Source organism: Scatophagus argus, chromosome 11, assembly GCF_020382885.2.
Source record: "Scatophagus argus isolate fScaArg1 chromosome 11, fScaArg1.pri, whole genome shotgun sequence".
Classification (NCBI taxonomy): Eukaryota; Metazoa; Chordata; class Actinopteri; family Scatophagidae; genus Scatophagus; species Scatophagus argus.
Genome location: NC_058503.1, coordinates 805,164 through 831,272, shown reverse-complemented (window position 1 = coordinate 831,272; position 26,109 = coordinate 805,164). Strand labels below are relative to the sequence as shown.

At 39.3% G+C, this 26,109-nt stretch overlaps 1 protein-coding gene across 1 annotated transcript; it reads right to left on the bottom strand.

Annotated features, from left to right (window-relative positions):
* frzb (frizzled related protein) lies at nucleotides 1-24,686 on the bottom strand. The gene is made up of 8 exons (XM_046404432.1): nucleotides 24,231-24,686; nucleotides 14,550-14,798; nucleotides 8,109-8,144; nucleotides 7,767-7,826; nucleotides 6,961-7,026; nucleotides 5,852-6,056; nucleotides 4,359-4,422; nucleotides 1-2,612 (listed from the first exon to the last, which is right to left on the bottom strand). Exons 1-8 carry the CDS (start codon nucleotides 24,433-24,435, stop codon nucleotides 2,553-2,555), a joined length of 945 nt encoding a protein of 314 aa, XP_046260388.1. The 5' UTR covers nucleotides 24,436-24,686; the 3' UTR covers nucleotides 1-2,552.
* Between the last annotated feature and the right edge of the window lie 1,423 nt (nucleotides 24,687-26,109).

The window sequence follows — 26,109 nt, the reverse complement described above, 5'->3', positions numbered from 1 at the left end:
TTTGTCATCAAAATTTATTTTTAATGGTTCAAACTGCTGTGAAGAGTCCAAAGCTCAAAATAAGTGTTAGTATGTGTGTGTGTTATTACACACATTATGCAGTGTAATATTGAGTGTTAGTGTGTTTACATGAACAGTTATTGTAAGATAATGAGAGAACTGCTTGTTTATCAGAGGCTGTGTTTAAATAGAAGAAACTCCAGTCTGCTCGTGAAAGTCACAATGAAAAAAACTTACTATAAGAAGACATTTTGACACACTACTTAAAAAAAACAAATACATAAATAAACTGATGATGGATGATCATGAATTCCACTTAACTGCTTCAGTTTCGGGGTCTTCATATTATGCATGCTGGCTCACTGTCATTGGCTTACTGGGACACTTGAATAGAACAAAGGTTTTTATTAAATGTATATCGTACAGATTTTTTGGATGCTGTTTTTAAACACTCCATTTACAGTTGGCCCCACCTCCCTGACTCAGTGGTTAGCTCCGCCCTTGGACAAACACCCACGGACCTGCAGCCCTTTATACATCCATGACAAACAGAGAGTATGAACAGGCTGAATGTACTCTGATTGTTGTGTTTCTGTAGTGCCCAAAATTACATCCTGCATGCTCTTATTGGCTGAAGTCTACACATCCACTGCTGAAAGGCTGATGTTCAGAAACATCATCAAAATACTAATAAGAATATGCAGGGAGAGGGTAGAGTTCCTGCAGATGAATACCCTATCGCCTAAAATAAAAACCAGCAGTCTATTAAAAGCCGGCATTCGATAATGGCCAGGATCACAGCAGACATTAACAAATAACGGCCATCCTGCAAATACAGGCCGGGGAAAAAACAAAAACAAAACAAAGGTGGTTAAACTGTTAAACAGGATTTTAGGAACAGGAAGCAGGATTTTCTTGCTTCTAGTGGGTCTTAACGCTGCAACCAGTATTCTATTCTACTATTCACTAATTTGTTCTACACTTTGTCCTGAAAAATGAAGTGACTGCATGGCTCTCATGCAGTGCAATTTCTAGCATCAGCTTCCTGTACAGTGCATCAGTGTTTTATTGGCTGTCTGCACAATAAAAGTTGAACAATAAATACAAATTTGTAAGAACTGGATAGAGATTGAGTTAAAACATAAAGTTCATGCTTTGGTTCGCTTGTTGTGCAGGTTTCAATAATGGAGATGGTGCAAATAATTATAGATCTGAATGGGTAATGCGAAAATAACTTGGCATTATTAAATCTTAATAGGCCCACTTAAACTAAATATCTAACAGACAGAATATACTGTTTGGTGCATAATATCCACTGGCATGGACATATGTATTTCAAGTCACAGAAAAAAATCTTTAGTTGAAAAACATTGTGTTTAACTGTCTGGTTTTCTGAGAATAAAAATATTAAACACTTATTCCTGAATCGCTTTTTACACTGTTGATATATGGTGCCCCCGAAAGTGCATGTTTATTTATTAAAATTGGAAAAAAGTTATTTCCAATGATTATATATTTGTCACGATACCACAATTTCAAATTTTGTTACAATACAAGTAAAAAAAAGAAAAATACTCAATACCTTTTTGATATAGCAAACAGAAAAAAGTCCTTGGCACAAAGTGGGACAGTATCTTTAAAAAACCTGCACGCAGCACTGGTACAGAATACTGAATACAGAGCAACATATTTGTAATAATGTTAATTTCTGTACAGCCTTGGGTTGAACATATGATTTCAAATCTGTTTTTTATTACATCCTCAGTGCTTTTGATACTATCAAATGTAGATACTGTATCATTTTAAACACATGGTATTGAAAAAGTACTGCAATTTGTGACAGTTTGTCTTTCTCTGTTGTCATGACACATTGTGAATAAAGAAAGTGATGGATCCAGTAATACTTACTTAAGTATAAGTAGTAAGTAAATTCCTGATCTGCCCACACGCTGCTGCTATTTCTCCTCTTGAAGTTGGTTTTGTTTTCCTGGTTGCTTGTTAACAGTCTAAACAAGGCCTGAATAGTATTCTTATCTTTTTTGCAGAATTAAATAAAATAGACATCATGGCTGCAGATCTAGACTGTTGAGAATGTTCAAGTTCAAAAGGCTTTTCCATCATTAAAGAAATATAAAAATTAAAAATAAAAATAATTATATAATTTGTTCCAGAGTAGTGTTATGTACATAATGTATGACTGTGAATAGGTTTAGTACTGCAGTTTGGAAGATGTATCCTTTCTCTTGTTTTTATTGAGTGCTTTATGTGTATACATACAAACACACATATACACACACCCCACACAAACACACTGATAAACACACACATACTAAACGCACACTGAATAATGTTTGTGCAAAGAAAATAAATGACAAAGATCAGACTTCAAACTGTCTGATAAAAGAAGAAATAAACTTCATTCAGCTACAACAACCTGTGATAGTGCAATATCTACACACACACACACACACACGCACACACACACACACACAGAAACACACATACACCTGCTTACAAAATCACACACACACACACACACACACAGTCAGATCTTAGTGGCGATTCCGACGGTTTGTTGCTCGACCTTTCCCCTGCAGGACCTGATCCCATCTCTGGACAGAAAAGAAAGACTTATGAGTTTATTTGGTATGTTAATCGTGAGGGTTTCTGCTATAACTTAATCAACAAATCTGAGTAATTGCGAAGGTGACAAATTGACTGTTTGCTCTTTTAACAAGACAAAGTAAAATTCTTTTAGGACGACTCACAGATATTTTTGTGAAACCTAACACTATGTTGCATAAAAAGTTTGAAAAGTTTGCTGGTGCAAAGGGGGAGGCATGTCATACAGCTAACCACTTTGTTTCTGGGACACAAAAGTTAACATGATTGATACAATATTTTGTGGGTTTTTTTTCTTTTTTTTTGCAACATTTTTTTAGATCATATATCTATATCTATATCTATCTATCTATATAGATATATCTAGATAGATAGATAGATATAGATATATGTCCGGTTTGTATATATTGGGACAATTATGACAATTACAACAATTATTACATTTTACATTTTACATTGCATTCTGCATTTGGCTTCTGTACACCACCACGCTGAAGACAGCTTTAATTCAAGGGGTTTAACAAAAGTGTGGCATTAACCATTTAGGAATTACAGCCATTTTTATACACCCACTCTCTTCGAATCTTGATGGGACAAATGGCTGACAAGCAGTTTTATGGCCATATATGGCCTGTTTTGTCTCCTGCATATTGACAGTTAAACTGACTCCAAGATGTAATAGATGTACTGTAAACGTGGAACTGGAACTGGTATGACAACAGATAACACAAGCAGGATCTTCCAGGTCGTGCAGTTTTGTACAAAAGGCTGAAAAGTTTTGCGAAAAGCCATTGCAGTCTGACTCTGTCCTGTTTTGTGGCTACTCAAAACCAGACTGTGATGGATGAACAGAGAATAGATTTGATGACTGTGGTGTAAAACTGGATCAACAGCTCCTATGGCAGACCGTGCTTCCATAGTTGCTGCAGAAAGTATATCTTCTGCTGGGCTTTCTTGAGGAAGAAGTTGATGTTGACCTCCCACTTCATGCCCTGGGAAATCATGTTATAAAGTGAAGCTTTTTAACGTGATAAAAGTTATCACTTTGTAACATGAAACTTTTCATGCTTCTGTACAAAACTACACTACTTGGAAGATCCGGCACGTTGGTTGCCTCAAAGTAATATGAAGCTCTCTCTCCCCATCTCTATCAACCATAAACATCAGAGCTCTGGTTACGTTTGTCAAGACAGGGTCGTCGGAAGTTAACGTATTACGCCGTCTTCCCACCTGAATCGATTTCGCTGTTTCGCTGCTTCTGTCCCTTAAGGAAATTAAGGGTTATTAAGGGTTAAAATTATTGTTTTGTTTACACTCGGCGCGATTGTTTCGCTCGTTGAGCTTATAGTCACCAGCCAATAAACTGTTATTTTACCAGTGAACACCAGATCTGTTTTTCCAGTTTGGTTATTGGTCCCTGGTAACAGGGTGATGCCCCGTAATTGACAACACAATTGGTGTCTAGTGCGAGGTTGTCTCACACAACATAATTAACCAGTTACCCACAGTATAGCCATTGGTGTTGACTTCATATCCAAATTTCCACTCAGACCTACATTAATCTTGTCCAACAGGCTGCACATAATTCAGTTCATTACGAGTCAGTTTATTACTACTGGTCAGTTTACATGGAAAATAACAGAGGCTGCTCTGAAACCATCAGCACCACTGTATTTTGTGTTTACTGCTCAAAAACTGATGATGTTTGTGTGTCTGCATTTGTATGTGAATCACACCTTGACCTTTCTGGCCAATTTTTCCTTCCACTTCTGAGCGATGGAGCCATCAATAAGGAGCAATCTGCAAAGACAATCATGGGATGAGGTTTATGCAGGGTTTCCCACAGCGTTTTATAGCGGAAGTGGCCTTCCATGAAGGTGCAAGTAACATCACCTGACACAGTAAAAACATGTTATGTAATTCATACGGTGAGTAATTAACCTAATAGTAATAGTAAGTAACCTAATAATTACATGGATAAGTCGATAAGATGCATCTGGTTATGTCTCATTCAGCTCATTAGATGGTTAATTAATCAGAAAGTGGTCATAACATTAGGGAAAGTTTAAAAAAACCTTCTGAGACTACTGAGGTGCTCCATTTCAACTGGGAAGCTGGAAGTACCCAGTCCAAGTTCCCAGCCAGACATTTCAGTTTGAATGCCTCCTGAAGTCAGATTTTCAATTCAGAAAGTTAAGAGATCCTCACCAACCCTGACCTCAATATCTAAAATGGCTTAATCAATGACAGTGAAAGCTGTAAAATATAATCTCTACTAGCACTAATGTTTTATTGATGTTTCATTAAATCAGACCCACAGTTTTGTCCGTCTTTATTCTGTATACGTTGTTATGGTGTTTGTATGCCCAAAATACTGTGTAGTACATAATTATTGCTAACATCCGTTAAGCTGGTTCGTCTTGGCCTTGCTGTACCAGCATGCGGTCAATTTGGGTGTGATGTCATTCCCAACTCTGACTTCCAACTTTCGAGGTAAATGGAGTGTAGAATAACAGCCCAGGCAGTCACAATCAAGTGCTCATATTTCAGAAAATAGTCACATCTGCAGATCAGCCAGCAGGCTGAAGTTAGTCGGATAACTATCAACTGGATACATGGGTTACCCAAAACACCCTGCATGGAGTTGAAGTTAAGAGAACTTACTTTTCAGGTGGACTTCCAGCCCTGATGTCAATATTAAAACTGTTGTGACTTCTTCCCCAGAGTCTTTGTGCTTTTTTGTCTCAGGTTCCCATGGATTGTGTCTGGGCTTCCTGCTGTGGTCCTGCTTGACACTCATGACTCATGACACTCATGATTACCACCCATTGTATTTCTACATTATTAGTCATTGTCATTCCAATACTCTTTTGTTATATCTGCTGCTATGCATGTGTGTTTATGTACACCACACCCCCCTTGCTCTCTCTCTGTCTCTCTCACTCACTCACAACCCAACTGGTCAAGGCAGATGTTCGCCCACATTGATCTGGGGTCTACTCCAAGGTTTCTGTCTTCTAAGAGGAAGTTTTTCCTCGCCACTGTCACCAAGTGCTTGCTCATGGGGGTTTTGTTGGGTCTCTCTGTACCAAAAATCAAATTAAAGAGTTTGCTCTAGACCTGCTCTAATTGGAAAGTGTTAGGAGACAACTTTTGTTGTGATTTGGTGCTATATAAATGAGGGGTTAGGGTTTAATTTAACCCTTGAATTAAAGTGAATTGCTCATACCTGGATGTCTCCTCATTCTCATAGCCCATAATGAGATACTCCTCCCCAATAGACAGAGGAGGACACAGGCAGGAGGATGAGTAGTAGAGTGTCTGTGTCTCTTTGGGAATGTTGACCAGAGAAGACTTGAGCACCTCCTTCACCTCCACCACTGCTGTGGGCTCCAGACCGAGATTCCTCACCTCCTTCACCCTTGCCCTGATCACTAAAGGAGAGTCATCAGCATATACAGACACATTTGTCAGAGAGGACTTTTTAAAAGTTTGTTTAATAAAAAAATTTGTTCTTTAAAAATCAGTTATCAGACACCTCTCATCTCTCTGGTGCAAATCAATACAGAAAACAACATCAAAATCATTTAATAAAATGAATAATTAAAGCTATTTACTTTGAGTATAGTTCTCATTTTGACTACTTGATACCTTTGTCCTTTGAACACAGCAAACGTTTTGAAGGACAGTGATGTTGTAATGAAGGTCAAAGTCTGTCTGGATTGGATGACGGGATGCTTCTTTAGTGCTTCAAATTTCTGCAGTTAATTTTGGGTTACAAGCACTGCAGTTGTAGCTCACTTTTAAGGTTAAGGATAACTTACTTGCATAAATGCCAAAGGAAAAAAAAACTTTTCAACAGAACATTTACAGAATGTGGTCTCTTGTGAATGGAGTGAATGTGGCCTGGACTAATGGCTTCAATCATGTCTGACCTTGCCAGAAACCTGAAGCTATTGTACATCAGATTCAATCTCAATAATAACAGCTTCTGCATCAAAACCTTTCCATGTGTGAGGAAAATGGGCAAGAGAGATAATCTTCTGAAGAAGTTTGTGGTAAGCTTTTCAAAACCTCACACAATGAGCATTTAGATCTGATGAATTGATTTGAATAGATTTAATTGATTTGAAAATGTACCACAAATTACAGCCTTGTCAGAGGCATATATATGTAAGATTACTAATGAAATTTTGTATTTGCGTTTTATGTAATTATCAGCAGATACCGCTGATATATTCAACAGTGCCTGTTACACAGTGTAACAGTAAGAGGCAATTATCTTTTGCTTCATATATGTAAAAAAACTGGAAAACCATTAAATCCGAAATGACTTACCGTAGTTGTAGTTGTTCCTCAGATAGGTTTTCAAAGCCATTCTTACTATCTTACATCTACACCGATCTACAGACACAAAAACACACACAGACACAAAGTGGAGGATCATACTTTTTGAAAGAAACACAAACAAAATATGTTAAGGCTCCACCTCATTAAAAATCCATGTTTCCAGACTAAATTTCTCATTTTTTGTTGACATCACATAGGATGCTAGGATTGGGAAAGAGTTTCATGTTTATGACTTGTGAGTGAGAATGGCATTTGGACTCCTCTATGACATGGATGTGGCCATCCTTTGCCAAAATTCCCAAGGCACTAACAAGCTGTGACATCACTATTAAAATATTTTGCTATCTTATTCACAATACAATTATTTTCCACCATTTGTTTGAGTACTTGAATTCTGTGCATAAAACTGACATCACTGTAAGTCACTGCTCCCAGCCAAGAAATAGTCTATACACTAAAAGAGGCTAACACATAATCCCATATAAAACCAGTTGTTTTTACACTTCAATTCTTATACTTACACCGAACAGATATAATGTGTTCATTGGTGAGCTTTAGGTGTCATTGTAGGTGTCATTACCTCTGGGCAGACCAAATCTTGCTGTTTATATATAGACTATTATTATATATAGACTATTGGCTTTAGCTCAGACATAAGAGTGGTACTGATTTTCTCATTTAACAGCATGAGAAAGAGTAATCTTAACCTTCAACGGTCTCTAAAAGTCATGCTCTTCCAAGGAGGAGAAGCCAGATCTGCAACAGAAATAGACACACATAAACAGGAGGGTTACCTCCATTTGGTCCTCTGCAGTGAAGGTTATTGGAGTCCATTGGAAAGTCTGGGCTGGATTCTGTCAGAAGATTAAATCCAGAATAAATAAGATCTTTAGCAAATAGGTTCAGCTGGTTTCTAGACTGGTTAACTTCAGATGCACATTAACATTAACAAAAACAGACTGTGCAGATGTCACCAACTGGCTACACTGTTGCTGTCATTTGTGGAGATTCTGTCCAATGTAATGATGTGTCAAATCTAATCAGACACATGTCTAATCAACCAGATAATCCAACAGGCTAGCTTCTTGGAAAGCAATCACAGAACAGGCAGAGAGGAGGTCTAAGGTCAGCCTCACCTGGGTTACACCTGGCTGGATCCTGGTAGTATGGGTCTACACAGACACAGAAAGACACCAGTCAGTGTCAGAAAGGAAGAAAATACATTCCCTTGTTTCTTGATTTTATGCAATAGGAAAAGGGGAAGATGTTTAAATGGTTTCATGCAGTGGGGCCTCCCTTAGGACACCAGTTAGCAATATCAGAAATTGTGTGCAAAGGGGGGAGGGAGCAAAGAATACTGAATTACATTTTAACCTGGCACTTTATTGGAGAACTGTTGGTGATATTTTTAGAGTGATGATATAGTCAGAGTGGAGCTAATCCTTATCCTCAGGGTTTGAACAGAAGTGCTGTCCCAAGTATAAGAATTCAAGTAGGTTAGAATCTTGCTTTGAATGCAAGATTGACAGGTAGATTGATGCGGATGTTTCAGTCCTCACTTATTGTTATGAGCTTTCGGTAGGAATTGAAAACCTGAGACTGAGGGGAGGGTGGGCCACATAAAATATAAGGTGAATTCTTATAACCCTGCACAGCTGTAGGCGAAGCACCACAGGGTTCACCAGTTTGGAAATGGGGACAATAGGATGGCACAAAGTGTGTGGCAGGTAATCTTGTGACGAGGTTCAGGGAGATGTCTGACCAGGGTCGATGAGGGAGGATGCCTAGAGGCCTTGTTGCAAATGCACAGTAAACAGGTGGCTGCATACTCCTCAACATCCCTCTCCATAGACGACTGCCGGAAGTTCTGCAATCCCAGGATGACGGGAGAGACGCATGGTATGGGCCCAGTAAATGACTTGGGCAGAAGCCTCCTTAACCCTCTTTTTGATTTGCCACGTGAACGCCCAACAATACATGAAGCAGGTAAAATGCAGGCAGGAGACTAGGAGCAGGGTGCAGGTCAAAAAGTTTATACAGGGCATCTTGCCTGTCTGGCATTGAGTTGCTTGATATATTGATATATTCCAGGTTCTTATGATGTGTCTCAACTAGCAATGGCTGATCAGCCTTGCCAACCAATGATGCCACTCCTCGATCACCTCCTTGACCAGTTGCCCGTGTTATAGTTATTGTCCACAGGGGAAAGCTTCTGGGAGAAGAAAACACAGAGGTGGAGCTTATCACCTTGGAGGAATTGTTGGGTGAGGATGTGATGCTGACACGTGGTTTACGTGTGCAGAAAAGTTGAAAATGGTGCATGCCAAAAAATAATCTGTGCACGTGGAAGCTACCATGCTCTCTCCCTGTGCTCTCTACATCTGCCAGCACAGCTGTGTTAACTGCAGTGATTTCACACACACAAACTACATGAAAACTAAAATTGTACTTTGTGTATACACAATACTAGAAAATATTAGCTATTAAGGACTCTGTTCTGCAATTCTTTGGATAACTTCTCTAATCTTGGAAAATTTTCAATACAGTTTGAAGCTCTCATCTCAACTCCAGGGATGGCACATGTGATGATAAGAGAGTGCTGCTGAAATACCAAACGAACATTTTACATCTTCAAATTGACAGGTGCTAAGGGAATTGTTTATGTCCCACTAGAGGCACAAGGGTAAATAAGACATCTAGTTTGAATGTTTATAGAGTGGATCTCTTTTTCATATTAAATTAAATTAAACTTGCTTAAGTGAATTAAATTAGCTTAGAAAGTGGCATACACCTCTTCCAGGCCCCGTTTTTGTACATAAGCAACAATCAGTCACCCAATTTCCCCCAGGGATCAATAAAAAAAAATATTCTGATTCTGATGATAAATAAGACCCATGGATTGTGTGTGTGTGAGATCTTTGGGATGTGTAAAAGAACAGAGCAGAATCTTTCTTAATGAGGAAAAGCTTCAACCTACCGCACCCACGTTCAACCCATCTCAAAAGTACAGATACAACTGTGTCACCCCATTGAGGCTTCAAATCTTTGTGGATAATTAAAATCAAAAATAAAAATGGTAGTCAGGACAGTCAAGAATTATGAATTGTGTCCCTATAAAACAGCAATCACTGCAAATTAATTGCAGATATATAGCCAAAATTCTTCTGGGTTTGATTTAGTCCCCTTTCCATTTATTGACATTTCCTACAGATTATAATATGTAAACTTACAGTGAGCATGCTGCCGGAGGTTCTCGTGAATGGGCCCTAAAATGACTTTCAGACCACATTCTCCTATCAGATGTCTGTTAACTTTGTTCTTCTTTTAGATAGCTCACTGTTACATAACTGATTGGTTGTTATTTGTTTAAAACCATATGTTTTGGGACCAAATACCTGTAAAGAATGTGACTGAAAAACCTAAATTTGAAGAGACCATTTAAAATATTATATATGTGTCAGGATCTGTTGTTTGTCCTTTCTCACTTCCCCTGTGTTCTCCTTGGTTTCCCCCTCCCTTGTGCTTTTGGTTCTTTTGGTTTTGTCCTTTCTTTTTTTTCTTCCCCCTCCTGTTTATCTGCGTGGTCTCTTCCTTGCTGGTGTGCTGAGTGGGATCCCTCTGTTCTCTTGTTTCCACCTGCACACCTGAAAGTACTTCACTACCATCAGTCCACCTTCTGATTGATGCTAAAAGACCGGCTCATCCAGTCCAATGTCACCAGATTGTTGCATCCACTTCTCGGGATCAATGTTCCAGCCATTTATCTCCCCAAGAAGAAAAGACTTTGCTCTGAGTTGCTCAGAGCAAGATTTAACCTTAAAAGATTTTGTGCCTAACTTTTTATTATGTTTTATGTGCCCAGGTCTGTCAGCCTCCCACTGCAGTGTTCGACCAACTCACCCTTTTGCTTCCTGTTCTTCCCTCCTCTGAGTTTTTGTTGTTGTAGATCTTTTGCTAGAAAATTTCACACTTCAGAGTTGCTTTTTGTTAACTACTGGTCAGTTTTATCTTCTCCTGCTTGCTCATAGACTCTGCTGCTGAGGATATTTTTTTTGATTTTGAGTTACCTTCCCAGACAGGTCTGGCTCTTGAGTGCCTTCCCTCTCCTCTTAAAGCTACAGCTGTAGATGACCGTCTCTTGGCTCAAGTAACCCATCGGACCCTTGTGCTCTCAGGAAACCATTCATAGTCAATTAAACTTAACATTATCTCTGCTCCTGCAACACCTATAATCCTTATATAAGTTTCCTCTGGTTAGTGCTCCACAATCAATTAATTGATTGGTCTGTTAGCCGTATTGTCAGTTGTAGTTCTTGTCTCAGATCTGCTTTGTCGCCTCCAGAGGGCACTCATGTCCTGTCCTCTCCTGTGTTTGAGCAGTTGGAGCAGTTGGACCCTTGGTGTGCCACGATTTTGGGGAAGTATTGAGCAAGGACAGGGCTTTGTCTCTCCCACCACACTGGCCATATGACTGCATGATAAATTTATTGCCTGGTGTTCCTCTCCCTTCTGGTTGTTTGTATAACTTATCCAAGGTGGAAAGAGAGGAGATGGAAAAATAAATTAAGGAGTCTCTAGCTGCTAGCATTATTCGGCTGTCCTCCTCCCCTCCAGGAGCATACTTCTTTTTTGTTGCAAAGAAGGATAAGACTCTCAGACCATGCATTGACAACCAGGTGCTAAGTAATATTACTGTTAAGAACACCTCCTAACGCTAATCAATTCAGCTTTCCAGACGCTACAGGACCTACTGCTTTTTCTAAACCTGATCTCTGAAATGCCTACTATCTGGTCCGTACTTGCAAAAGGGACGAGTGGAAGATGTTTAATAAGCATTTTATATGCCATTAGGCCACTCTGAGTAAAGTAATGCCCTTTGCTTTAACTAATGCCCCTGCAGTTTTCCAGGCTTTTGTAAACAATGTCCTTAGGGATTTTCTAAGCTGCTTTGTGATTGTCTATTTAAACATTTTGATTTTTTCTAAGAACCTGGATGAACACTTAGCCCATGTCCATCAAGTTGTACAATGTTTGTTGGATAACAAGTTGTTTGTGAGGGCAGAAAAGTGCAAGTTTTGCTACTCATCAGTTAGTTTCCTGGGTTTCATCATTGAGACAAATGAGAACTGATCAAGAGAAAGTACAGGCAGTGGCAAACGCGCCTCAACCTCAAACTGAAGCAGCTGCAGAGCTTTTTGGGTTTTGCCAACTTCTATTGTTGGTTCATTAAGGACTTCAGCAGAGTAGTGGCACCTTCCTCCAAATTAACCTCCGCCAAGACTTCTTTTGACTACAACCCTGAGGCAAATGCAGCTTTTAAGAACTTAAAAGACTGTTTACTTCTGCACCTGTGTTAATTCATCCAAACCCCTCTAGACAGTTCATTGTTGAAGCAGATGCGTCTGATGCAGGTGGGGGAGCCATGTTTTCTCAACTCTCCAGTGAAGGCCAGAAGCTACATCCCTTCCCTTTCTTCCCTGGCCACCTGACTCCTGCAAAGAAGAACTGAGGTACAGTTTGTGATTTGAACTGGTCACAATAATTTGGTCTACAACCAATCTGCTAAGAGGCTAAACTCTAGGCAAGCTAGGTGGTCACTTTTCTTTACCAGATTTAATTTCACTCCACAACCTACTGGCCAGGGTCCAGAAATGTTAAGCCAGATGCTTTATCCTGCCTATTCTCCACTAATGATGGGGGCAAAGTCCCAGAACCCATTCTCTCTGCTGACTATGTTATTGCACCTATTTCCTGGGAGACTGAGTCTTTATTTAGAGAAGCTCAGAAATGAGTTCCAGTGCCTGATTGTGTTCCTGCCAATCGTTTGTTTGTCCCATTGGATATTCATTCCCAGGTCCTCCACTGGGCTCTTGCCTCCCACTTCGCCTGTCATCCTGGAGCAGACCACTCCCTGGAGCTGGTCAAGAACCACTTTTAGTGGCCATTAATGGACGCTGACATGAGGGAGTTTGTTAGTGCCTGTCACACCTGTTCCAGAAACAAGGCTCAGCATCGCCCCTTGCAGGTTACTTCTCCAGCCTCTACCATGGTGACTCTGGTCTCACAATTCTTTGGACTTTGTCACCGGCTTTCTTCCCTCCCAAGGTAACGCCACCATACTTTGTGGCTTGCCCTAAACTTCCCTCTGGCCAGAAAATGGCTCATTTGGTAACTGATCATGTTTTTTTGACTGCATGGTATTCCATATGACTGTAACTGTAATTATAGAATACACTGAAAAGGTAAACTTATCATAAGAGTTTTTTTTCCCTCATGCAGTATTGCAGCTGCATGGATACAAGACTGTGTCAGAAATGTGTGAACATCCAACTGTGTGAAACTCACCTGACACTGAAACTAAGGTGGATAGCCTCCCTATTAACCATCAACATGTTAAAGAATTTCCTTTCGGGGATAAATAAAGAAATTCTGATTCTCATTAATATCATTCTGAGTTTGTTAGATGCTAACAGTAGCATTTTAGCTCATAACTACTGTGTTTAATCACAGTCTAACAAAACCACTAAACTCTAAGTATCTTTTACTCATCACCTGTTGTCACCTGCAAAGATTACTTTTCATGATTTTATGACATCAGAGCTTTGCACTTGACAATTCTCCAATGTCAGAGCAACAGGAAAGCAAGCAAAACTGCATTAAATTTCTGTTTAACCCAAGGCAAACTTCTGAACAGTGACTTTCAGACTGGAGCGCCGCTGAAAATCACTGGAATGACTTGAGCCATTTACCCTAAGTGAACCTCAGCAAATCCCAAAACCCTGAGGAGCTGAGCCAAGCCAGAGCAACTCAGGGATATGTGGGTGTTCAGGAGGTCAAACAGCGTGATTCTTCAGGACTTGCTAGTCCAGGGCTGGTTTAAGTGAAAAAAGGACAGTAAGCATTTTATAGAGTGTAAAATGAGTGGGCTGCATGTATCAAAGAGCTCTTTGAGAAAGTCTGTGGGGGTGAAGTCAGAGGGGAAATGACTCATGTTATCTGTTTGAGAGGGAGCAGAAACTGCTGAGTGTAGAAACATGATAGAAAATACAGGTAGGGCTCAGTTAAAGAGGGAAAACTGCTTCCTGATGGCCAATGTTTTTTTGAGAGCGAAATAGCTTTATTCATTACCCTGCATTTTGAGTCATTAACAGGGGTGTGTGAGTTTATAGCAAACTATTTAGTTGGTTAGATTAGATGGTATACATCTGAGAGGTTCTTAGTCTCTTAATTTGCTAAATTGCTGCAGCCAATAAAACCCAGCAAGTAAATAAACAACTGATAGAAGCTTAGCAACCGTAACTAATGGAAGCAGGCTTTGGCAATTGTCATTTATTACCATATCATCGCACTTTCATCCATTTTGACATTGTACACCATGCCCATAGATGTGCGAAAAAGTCGTCCTTTGAAATTCATGTGGAATTATTTATTTTATTTCAACAGTGATTATAAATCAATTATAGTAAACAATTGTTTGGGGGAATAAAAGCAGTCAGTATGTTAGAATGTCAGCCCTCAGCTGCCTTGGGAGAAAAACGTAATGATGACAAGAACATGAATGATAAACATAATGATACCTGGTCCCTCTGCTTTGACGATGGCCTCAGGTGAGATGCAGACTCCACGGTCGTACAGTGGCAGCTCGCTGCATGCCAGGCTGTCAGGCCAGCTGTGGTTGTAACGCTTCATCACTGGCTCACAGCCATACTTTGCCCGCTCGCATACTGCCTTACAGGGTTTGATGGGCTCATGTTGAAAGTCAATGGTGCAGATGGGAGCATACATGGCACACAGGAAGAAGAGCAAATCCGGACTGCAGCCAGTACCTGAATAGGCAGGAAGAGGGAGACAGGTGTATCACCAGGACTGTTAGCTAATTAGCCAGTGAGAGTATCTTTGGTACAGTAGTTGTAGTAGCACTAATACGGGCATTGACTCTGAACCCACCTGTTCTCTGCACAAAACAACTGATGGTCTAAAGCACACTAAGAAGTTAAGAAATGGCACAAATTAACTCTTGACAAGGCACAACTCTGATTGGAAAACCATTCCAGGTGACTCCTCAAGAATCTGATGAGAAAATGCCATGAATGTACAAAGCTGTCATCAAAGCTAAATGTGGCTACTTTGGACAATCTAAAATCTGAAACATATTCTGAGTTGTTTAACACTTTTGTTTGCTACATAATTTCATATGTGTTCTTTCATAATTTGGATGTCTTCAGTATTAATGTTCAATGTTGAAAATAAAAAAAAAAAAAACTATTAAGAAGGTGTGTCTATGTGAGTATCTATGTGAATATCTATGTGAGCTATAATGAAACTTCAGCTCCACTATTGTGCATGTTTTTCTGTTTAAAACCATGGTTGTGGAAACACTGGCTATGCTTTAGGCTGCTGGGTAGCTGACTTACATTTGAAAGTTGGCTTTGCTAGAAAATTCCCTATCAACTCCCATGCTGTCAAACTAACTAAACATATCATAGAGTTGTCAGTTGTCAGAAGTAGAATGCATTTGGTGTGAATGTATCTTGCCACTAGCTAATGAATACTAAAACTAAAACCAACTGATGCAAATTTAAACAATGCGCTAAAACTACGAGCTAAAGCTAACCTGCAACCTAACAACTGTCTAAAATTGCTAACTAAACAGAATCAGCTTATTCTGCTGAATACTGGAAACACAGAATTAACTACAAAATAAACACCAAAATATCTATGCTAACAGTGCAACGAAACAAGTCCGTCACAACATTAAATCAACATAATCCGCTAAAACCACTCCTAACTCTCAATGGTAGGCAAAGTGCCAAGACCCCGGTTTTATATGTTGGGATCTCTAGCCATGTGCTCGGGAGAACAATAGAGAGGCCTACATGTACCCAAAGAGACCTGAACTAGAGTGACTGACCATTAGAGACCCCCCCATGACGTACACCTAGTTGTAAATCCTGAATTCAAACTCCGACCCGACACGGACATTGGCTGTGGTCCAGCCATCTCCACGGGGGTCCGAGGTGAGGTCAGGTAGTGAAAGGCCACTGCGACCCTCATACGTTGCATTTTTTGCTGACTCCATCTCGCGAGACACGTGATGCTCGAGGGTCTTTGCCCTTTGTCCTCCTTTGTTTGCCACGTAAGCCACATCACGTGGGCAATCATCATCTTGATTGGTGATGTAGGCTGCCTCCATAACGTCACCTGCCTCCAGCTCAGCCACTTACAGAATTCAGTTGTAATAGCCAGGTTACAGCCTGTAGAGGTATGCATATTATATACCTATGCATGTGCATATTTATAACACAAAATGGAAAATTCAAGTACTTTACACTAAAATTTCAAGATTTGGACCAGAATCAACGCTACTAAATATCTATTAAAACTGATATACTGTTACTATAATGTTACTGTAATTCACGGTTATCTGATGGCTCAGAACAACAGAAATGTACACATTTAACATTTAACTTTAAACATTTAACTACCTGCTTGGTTTTGTGAAATCTCTCCCATCTCTCAGATTGCGACAACACTTTAAGGATCATTATTCAGCCTGTTCTGTTTTTGGTTAAAGAGAGTAAGGCAACAAAGCCTTGGCAAAGCTCTGGGGAGCACTGGGATGAAGTGCTTGCACGATGAAACATGTCAGTTTTGACTGATATTAGCTCATTGTAAAGAAGTTAATTTTGTGCTTTGTTAATTAGAGGGTTGATTACACAGAACAAGCTTAGAGTATCACAGAAGACCCAGGTTCAAAACATGACTGTCATGCCTGGTGTTTTTTGTTATGCTTTGTCTTTTGATTTCTGTCCATGTTTGTCTTGTGCTTCCATGTATTATGTTAAAGGTTTTTGTCATGTCCTGTTTTATTTTGAAAGTGTCTCTTCCCCTGTGTGCCCTGTTCTCATGTAGCTTTGCTTTTAGTTTTCCTGATTGCTTTCTCCCTCCTGATGTGTGTCACCTGTGTCTCGTTGTCTTGTCTATTTAGTCCTTGTCTTCCCAGTCACTGTTGTCAGCGCGTCTGCAATTTTCTCCATGCTATGCCAGGATCTGCGTTTTCTCCATGTCTTGCCAGGAACGTTTGTTTAATTTTGCCATGCCATGCCATGCCTTGTTTTTGTAGCTTTTTGCCACAGTAAGTGTGTTTTTGAGTTTAGCTTTGTTTAATTAAAGACAATTGTTTTTGGACCTCCACCACGCCAGCCTGCTCCTTTTGACTCTGCACCGGGGTTCAGCTCATTTCTGCGTCAGGACGCCGCCCAATCTTGACAACGACCTTTCACCTTTTTTCAGATAACCAGCTTGGGGTTTGTTTTGATGTGAGAATCGAGGTTTTAGAGCCTTGCTAATTGTAAATGAGAAGTTACTTTTAGTAATAAAACAAGTTTCATTTGGAAAGGGCTACTTTGATGGACTTGTCACAACTGTTTTTCATTCTCATCACAATGTAACATTATGGACATTCAATTTATGAGGATAATGGAAGGAAATTGCAGGAATTTTGCAGTATTACAAATTTGAACTGAACTGCTGAAGTACAACTGTCCTTTCACCAAATGGATTATTTTACCTTTTCAAGGATTATTTTGTTTTACTGAAAGGAAAATTGTGTAAAGACGTGGTAAACTGATAAGCGATGACTGATTGCAGGATTCTAAGCGGATAATTTTAAGTTAGCTTGTTGTGTTCAATATGTAGATTTAAGTCTGACCCTCTGGCCTTTCATGATCTTGCTTCTTCAGAATCAGAATCAGAATCACTTTGCTACATATGTTTACACATATGTTTATACAAGGAATTTGTCTTGGCATAAGGTGCAAACATACAATATAAATACAGAATTAGAAAAGTGATGAAAAGTAATATTTACAACAAGAAAAACAAAGCTGAAGTATTACAAAAATATTAACTTTTACAGAGTAAAAGCTCTGAGTACTTCCTCCACTTCTGAGAGCATAAACTCTAGCACAAAACATTGATAAAATGTGTTCAAGCATATATTAAGTCAAATGCTGCTTTTCAACATTGTCTCAAGTATACAGAGCTCCGAGCAGCATCTCTTATAAATTCCACTGAAAATGTAAATAATTACACTAAGTTTTATTAGTTAATTAAAGTATAAACAAATCAATCGAGTAAAACTTTTTTCATTTTTACTGAAATTTAATCCCCGTTCTGAACTCGTTGTCTCAGTTCGGCAGGACCACACTGTGGAGCAAAAAGAGAGTTGCTCAGCATGATTTCCAGTGAGACGACTTCTGTTCTTATAAACTGCAGAGTGTCATGACTTAACTATGGACCAGAACCCAAACACACAACTCTCAAAGTTTTAAAATAAAGTTTTTATTCAAAAAAGTAAAAACTGAAAATCACTCTTTAACAGAAGAGAAAACCTACACTAAACCAAGAAACAAAAACTCACTAGACTGAAGCTAGGCCAAGAAAACCACTGGACCAAAGTAACAAAATAACCTTAATAAATAAGACCTGGCAATGGCTTGGAGATGACGCTGGTTGTCTGACACAAGGGACAAGATGAACTGGCACAGGACAAAGGGGGGCGAGGACTATATATACACACAAGGTAAGGGCACAGGTGGAAACAATCAGGACGCAGACAAGTAATCCCAAAGGAGGGAAAACAGACAAAGGGAAAAAGCAAAGCTGGCGACAACAGACAGGAAGTAGTGACAAAATAAAACAGGAAATCAGAAGACAACACAGACACGAGATTGAATTGACTGAATAAACTTAACATCGTTTTTTGGACATGACAGAGGCTTTGCCGAAAATCACTAGGCACAGACAAGGGTGATGAGGCAATTATAGGGAACTGTATATCATTGCAACAAAGTGCATTATGCGGGCAACCTGGTATAACAATAACTGATTTAAAAGACTGCTTTCACCTCCATCAAGTGACATCCAGGTAAGCTGTGATTTTGGGTATTTTCAGTGGGTGACTTGGAAAATTGTCACAGAAATAGACATTAAGATAGTCATGTTTTGCAACTTCTTCATGATAAAATGACACGAGACATATTGTATACTGTAAAACAACTGAAAACCAAAAAACTATTCTTAGGGTCAAATAGAGATAGTGCATGTACAGGACATGCAGACATGCAGACATGCAGAGCAGCGTTGACTCAACTTATCAAAAATACACAGAGAAGTTTCTGTTCTGATGAGAGAGGACAAAGAATTGAGTTGAATACCAGTTCAGTTTCAATCCAACTCGCAAAAAGAGAATGGGTTCCAGTCTATGACATTTTTGTTATGATAAATGTCTAATAAATCTGAAGCTTTTGCATATCATCCATAAGATTCTCTCAATACTTTAAAAAATAATTTTTCAGAATGAGTAGTGTAAAATAAAATCTATGTGTGGAGGCAGAAATCTCAAAATATGGATAATTTATGAATAAAGCTGTGTATGCGCTATAAAGGACAGATCAATATCATATCAAGATCAATAGCCTTTTTTCCAACATGTCTTATTTAGAGAGTTTTAGCAATCATCTTTTTGTAGTTCTGACATTTTTCTTTTAAAGAGTTGTGCTGCCCACACATCAGCAGTTTCAGGTCTTGAAGAGTGTCTTGAAATCACTGACTTGAAAGAGAAAATACATCTGAATCACTTGCATTAACGTTCAGCCTTCAAAGTTTAAAAATGATCAACTATTTAATAGACAGGTGGTAAAGAGAATCTACATAAATAATAATTTGGTCTCATTTTTGACTTGTAGTTGGAAGCAGTTGTGAAAAGACCTAAGAGAGAAGGAGGAGGACCTGGTATTATAAGGGATGAAGAAGGCATGAAGAAATGTGAAAGTATGATATTTACACAGTGATATGCTGTTAAACCCGCTCTACACTGAGTTTAACTGTTGTGGTTTGAAGCTTCTGTTTTGTTAGTTTCCTTTTTCATTCTGTAGATTTTCTTCCCCTGTGTCCTATTTAGCTTTTCATTCCCTGTCTTTGACTGTTTTTCCTCCTTTTTCACATGTGTAATGCTACCTCACCCTTCACATACCTGTGCTCTCCTTGTGTGTTTTGTCAGTTTGTCTAAGTTCCCTGCATTCAGTTAGCCCCTTTCCTATGTGTTCTCTTCATCTCCTCAGGCAAGGTATATTAATTTTACATTTTATGCAATAAATATGCATAGCATTGAAACCAAGCTACTGCAGTTGAATTTTGTGAGTGGCTGATCTGGAGGCAGGTTGTTGGATGTTTTCTGTTTTTAGTGGTTGCAGGTTAGCTTTAGCTCACAGTTAAACTTGTTTGATTTAGCATCAGTTAGTTTTAGTTTTAATATAAGCTAGTGGACAGAATGGGTCAGCACTATTGCTTTCCCAGCTGTAAAAACACCACCAGACTGCACAGCTTTCAAGAAGACCTAGAAATTAGACCATCTTTGTGCTTTGATTCTCAGGGGAACTTCGACAAAGGGTACAGGTGTTGCTTCACAGAGAAGCACAAATTATTTTTTGAGCGCCAACTAAACACTGCATTGTTGTACTGATGAGATTTATGGGCAATGGTTATGGATTATTTAGTGTAACACACTGAAGAACATTAGCGGTGAGAAACAAGTATTCCATCAAGACAAGAAACAAAACAAGGTGTTGGACTCTGTTGTTTCACTAGACACTGCTAAGTAACTGTGGTGAGTGAATGAATCATTTGCTACCCTGACTATATGGCCTAACATTACATACTAACATGATTTGAGAACTGAAAACTGAAATGTCACGTAATGTCACATCATAGCCAAATTTTGCTTTACAAAATGTTAGCATCTGTTCTTATTGTTAACAACACTGGTTACTTGTTGTGTAAGATGTTACTGAAGATTGTGATCAATGGTTTCAATTGGCTCTTACGCAAGATTTTTTGGACAATGTTTAGATTAGATTAGATTCAACTTTATTGTCATTACATATGTACAAGTACAATGCAACGAAACGCAGTTTGGCATCTAACCAGAAGTGCAATAAGCAGTAAGTGCCAGATATACAATAATTTACAGTATGTACAGGGTATGTACAGGTGTCTATGCTACAGATATACTATAAACATGATACACAGGTAGTTGTCGTAATATACAGAGATTCTAAGAACTATGAACATACTATACAGATGGATATGTGCTTTAATGTGCATCTAGTGTAGGCGGAAACTATAACACAATTTACAAATGATATTTACAGATGTTAAATTAAGCTATAAATCACTAGTGCAATGGACAATATGGTGTGTACAGCGATAGGCAGTAGGCTAACTATATTAACAGTGAGATAGAGGAACTAGTGCAACACTCAGTACGTAGTACTCAGTTAGGATAGGGTGGTGTAGTGGAGTGTGGTGTAGGGTGAGGGTGTTAGTGGGGGGCTGAGTTCAGTAAGGAGACAGCCCTGGGGAAGAAGCTGTTGCTCAGCCTGCTGGTCCTGGCCTTGAGGCTCCTGAAGCGAATGTTACAGATTAAATGAGCTCACTTTTGACTGTTGTTTGAGTGTTTTCTTACTTTTATACTACTTGAAAAGTCCAAGTTAAAACGTTCTGTTTGGAACATCCCTAACTTCAACCAGGATTTTGTATTTTCAGCACACTTTCAGCACACTCCAGTGACTACCCAGGGCAGTGATATGTGGCCATCTTGGACCAGAGGTACAGTCAAACCAGAAACCAACTGTAATTCTGCCTGACTCTTCAAAATAAGGCTGTTTGGTCACTGACTGCTGTTACATGAGCCATTTTTTCCCCCATTTCCTCTAAAATGTTTCCATGATCTCTAAGTGAACTGCCTGTTTAAGGTTTCCTGCCGCTCACGCTGAAAGGTTCAGACCTCTGTTCCAGCAGAAAGCTAGTTCATTTCTTCTGCAGATTTTCTTTTAAAAATTGTCCAGATTTTGAGATATAAGTCTCTGAAATTTTGACCTCCAATGAAACAGGGGTAAATGGAATCAGTTTTTGGTGCTTACAGCATTGAAATGCCAAATTTAAACATTTACATTTGCAAAGTAACCTGCTTGCCTGTGGTCAGGGTAACAACAGCCTTAAACTATTTTATAGCAATTCAATAAAATTGAACTTTTATGTTTGGTGTTACTCTTCAAAAATTAGAAGGAGGAAAAAGATAGCACTGGCCTCTTTGTATTCAGTGTAGTCTTCTGAAACTCTGACTGCACCTACCATCACAGCTGTGGTCTTGTACCTTTGATCACACCTAGATGAAATGCAGCATGGTACTAATGTACCACACTATGTCACTGCTAAACAGTGTGTGGAAAAACTCCCATTAACTGGCACTGAAAGTAGAATTATTAGACTGGATGTAAATATTCTTTTATTACAGCCACATCACATTTCGGGACAGCTAAATTGCCCCATGCACGGTAATCAATAATAATGGCAATTATAAACTGTTTAGAGAGTACAACTGCAAACATAAAACAATTGCCTTTGAAAAATTATGGCACACCTCAGGAACCATGAATCTTCCATTACATTGTATAACCGTTTCTATTAGCTGATCATCACATAAACATGGTCAGAGCTGAAAAACATGTGAAGTCTGACCTTCTGGTTTGCTGGACATGGCCAGGAAATAACGTTGTAACAACAAATGCATAGTTAAATTCATCAGTCACTCTTTGATGTATCCAATAAATCAGAGGCATATTTGCAGAATGGAAATGTAATGTAACAAGATCTTTATGTCTTCCAATCCATAGAAGTGAATGGTTTAATTTCATGTAATTGCACTTAACTCATTAAGTAGGGAATGCAGTTAATGTTGAATGTTAAACTCCACAAATCCATTCACTTCCATTGTAGCAGGGTGAAAACACAAAGACTGATATCTCAAAATCTGGTCGAATAAAACTAAAACTATTCATACGAAGATATACCAGAGGGAAGTGAGGAAATATGGTTTTTTTTTCTTTCTTATACCTTTTCAATCCTGTCTCTTTTTCTTACTTTTCCTTCCTTCTTCCACTTTCTTCCTTTACTTTTCTTTCTTTCTCTTTTACTTAAAAAAAAACAAAACAATTCAAGGTTAGGTTGCAACTAATGATTATTAATTCACAAATTAATCTGCCCATCACAATGTCCTCTGGCCCAAAATAACATCTCAAAACTGAAAAAAAAAAGTGAGTCAAACCCTCACATTTGAGAAGCTGATTCTAAAGAATGTTTGCAGCTTTTGCTAGAAAATAATTACTTAAACAATTAAGTGATTATCATAACAGGTGCCAATTTTATCAATATTTTCTAATGATTATCTAATTTATTAATCAATTAATCTCTTGATTTCTCATTCATTTGCAAGTTGCTCTGACTCATCTGGGTTGACAACATGATGCTCTGAAAGCTGCCTGGTAGTAACAGCTGTATAAGACCCAGTTAAATCAGTTCAGTTCAGCCATTAAATAATCTAACCTTTAGCTTCTTAACTTACTGAAGCCACTTTGGATTTTTTTGTTTGTTTTTAACCATCAAATATAATTTTCAGCATGTGCTTGAATAATATTTACAGTATCATTAATACACTCATGGTTGTCATGATTAGTCTACTTTTGATGTTATTTAAGTATTTTTTAATCATTTGGTGTATAATGTGCTAATATGATCATAGTAGACTTGAAACTCTTGAAAAGTTGAAACCAATGAATTTATGTCATTTTTGCTCAAAAAAAAAGAAAAAAAAAATGGAACCAACTTTGTTGATGATTACTTTTCTGTCAATCTACTAACCGAAAATTCGACTAATCCTTTCTGCTCTTGACCTTTAAATGATTATGGAAGTCACTTTTTAAGCATAAATTACACCTTTCCGACAATATTACTTCAGTAGCAGGGCAGCTATATGATTGTGTTGATCACTGATCATGATCATCCTATTCAACCAATATAACATCGTATTTGTATATTAGTGAACAAAACGATCAGAACATTTTTATTTCATTTTCCCATTCCTATACTGCCGTGTGTTTCTTGATGTCTTCAACTGTCTTGTTTGTGAAAAACGTAGCTAACAAGCTATTCCTAATGTAAACTTAAGGCTGCACATTGTGCACAAAGGAAAAACTGTAGTGTGAAAAAAACATAACAGAAAATGGAAATGATTCGGGAACTGACATAAACTGTAAAAATGAGTTTTAGCCGAAGTTGGAGTTTGTCGGTTAATTAAGGACGTCCATAACTAATTAGCCTGATAGACCGAAATAGTGAACATCATGGCAGTAACTCACCCACTAGTCCCTCGAACTGCTCGATGGCCAGCACGGCGTTATCCTGTGTGCTGTGGTGGAGGTGGTTCGGCATCTTAGTCATGTTCCACGGCATGGACCGGCACAGAGGGATCCGCACCGACTCGCAGGACGCCGCCCGGACCGCAGGCGGCCACAGTGCGAAAGATACAGCGAGCAGAGACACGCAGAATCCCGGGGACAGCATGACGGTCAGTTTAGTGGGGGACACTGACGTCACAGCAGCAGGGCTGTTGGTGCTCCGTCGGGGTCTTGTTCATTCACGATTAGTTCAATCCAAATAAGGACGTGATTGTCTTGCTGATCGGCTGCTGCTCTCCGATCTGCGGGCAGCTCGAGGAAGCGGGACGGGGGAGCGGCTTTCTTATTCAGACTTTCACCACCTCCTCTTCCTCTATCCCTCCTTCTGAACAACTCCCCTCCTCTGCTTTCCTCACCTCTGTCTTCCCCTCCCTCTGTTTCTTTTCCCTCAGCTTTTGCCTCTCTTCTTTCTTCTTCCCTCCCTTTTTCTTTTCTCATCTTCTCTTATCCTCCAAGCTAAAGGATAGATTCCTTTTAGATGAAAAATCAACACCAGTAAACCTGTTAGAAGCTCTAAGATGTGTGTCATTACATTTCACAAAATCTGTGGTTTGCACTCACATTATTAAGTGAAGTAAAGTACTAATAAAACATTGTAAAGAATATAAAAGTATTTTTATTTAAAGTTAGTATAACTTTAATTAGTTATAGGCTTACTGACAGTATAAAAGTAAAATTAGATAAGATTAGATTAGATTAGATTCAACTTTATTGTCATTACATATGTACAAGTACAATGCAACGAAACGCAGTTTGGCATCTAACCAGAAGTGCAATAAGCAGTAAGTGCCAGATATACAATAATTTACAGTATGTACAGGGTATGTACAGGTGTCTATGCTACAGATATAATATAAACATGATACACAGGTAGTTGTCATAATATACAGAGATTCTAAGTACTATAAGCATACTATACAGATGGATATGTGCTTTAATGTGCATCCAGTGTAGGCGGAAACTATAACACAATTTACAAATGATATTTACAGATGTTACATTAAGCTATAAATCACTAGTGCAATGGACAATATGGTGTGTACAGCGATAGGCAGTAGGCTAACTATATTAACAGTGAGGTAGAGGAACTAGTGCAACACTCAGTACGTAGTACTCAGTTAGGATAGGGTGGTGTAGTGGAGTGTGGTGTAGGGTGAGGGTGTTAGTGGGGGGCTGAGTTCAGTAAGGAGACAGCCCTGGGGAAGAAGCTGTTGCTCAGCCTGCTGGTCCTGGTCTTGAGGCTCCTGAAGCGCCAGCCAGACGGCAAGAGTGCAAATAGACCACGAGCAGGGTGGGAGGAGTCCTTGAGGATGCTGCAAGCTCGACGCAGACAGCGTTTCCTCTGGGTGTCTTCAAGGGCTGGAAGTGGAGTCCCTGTGATGCGCTGGGCGGTTTTCACCACTCGCTGTAGTGCCTTGCGGTCTGCAACCGAGCAGTTCCCATACCATACTGTGACACAGCTGGTCAGGATACTTTCAATTGCACAGCGGTAAAAGTTCACCAGGATGGCTGAAGACAGATGGTGTTTCTTCAGTGTCCTCAGGAAAAAGAGGCGCTGGTGAGCCTTCTTCACAAGGCTGGAGGTGTTGGTGGTCCAGGTCAGGTCCTCTGAGATGCAGGTCCCCAGGAACTTGAAGCTGGAGCCACGTTCAACCGTCATCCCATTGATGTGTATGGGGGCATGCGTGTCTCCTCTCTCCCTCCTGAAGTCCACAATGAGCTCCTTTGTCTTGCTGGTGTTAAGGAGCAGGTTGTTGTCTGCACACCACGTGGCCAGGGG

Excerpts from the sequence above, each read along its gene's own strand:
- frzb (XM_046404432.1), bottom strand. The coding sequence starts at position 24,435 with ATGCTGTCCCCGGGATTCTGCGTGTCTCTGCTCGCTGTATCTTTCGCA. Across the intron at positions 8,145-14,549 it reads CGTCAAAGCAGAGGGACCAG|ACCCATACTACCAGGATCCA; the intron begins GTATCATTATGT and ends GTGTCTGTGTAG. Across the intron at positions 7,027-7,766 it reads CTGCAGAGGACCAAATGGAG|ATCGGTGTAGATGTAAGATA; the intron begins GTAACCCTCCTG and ends TTGTGTCTGTAG.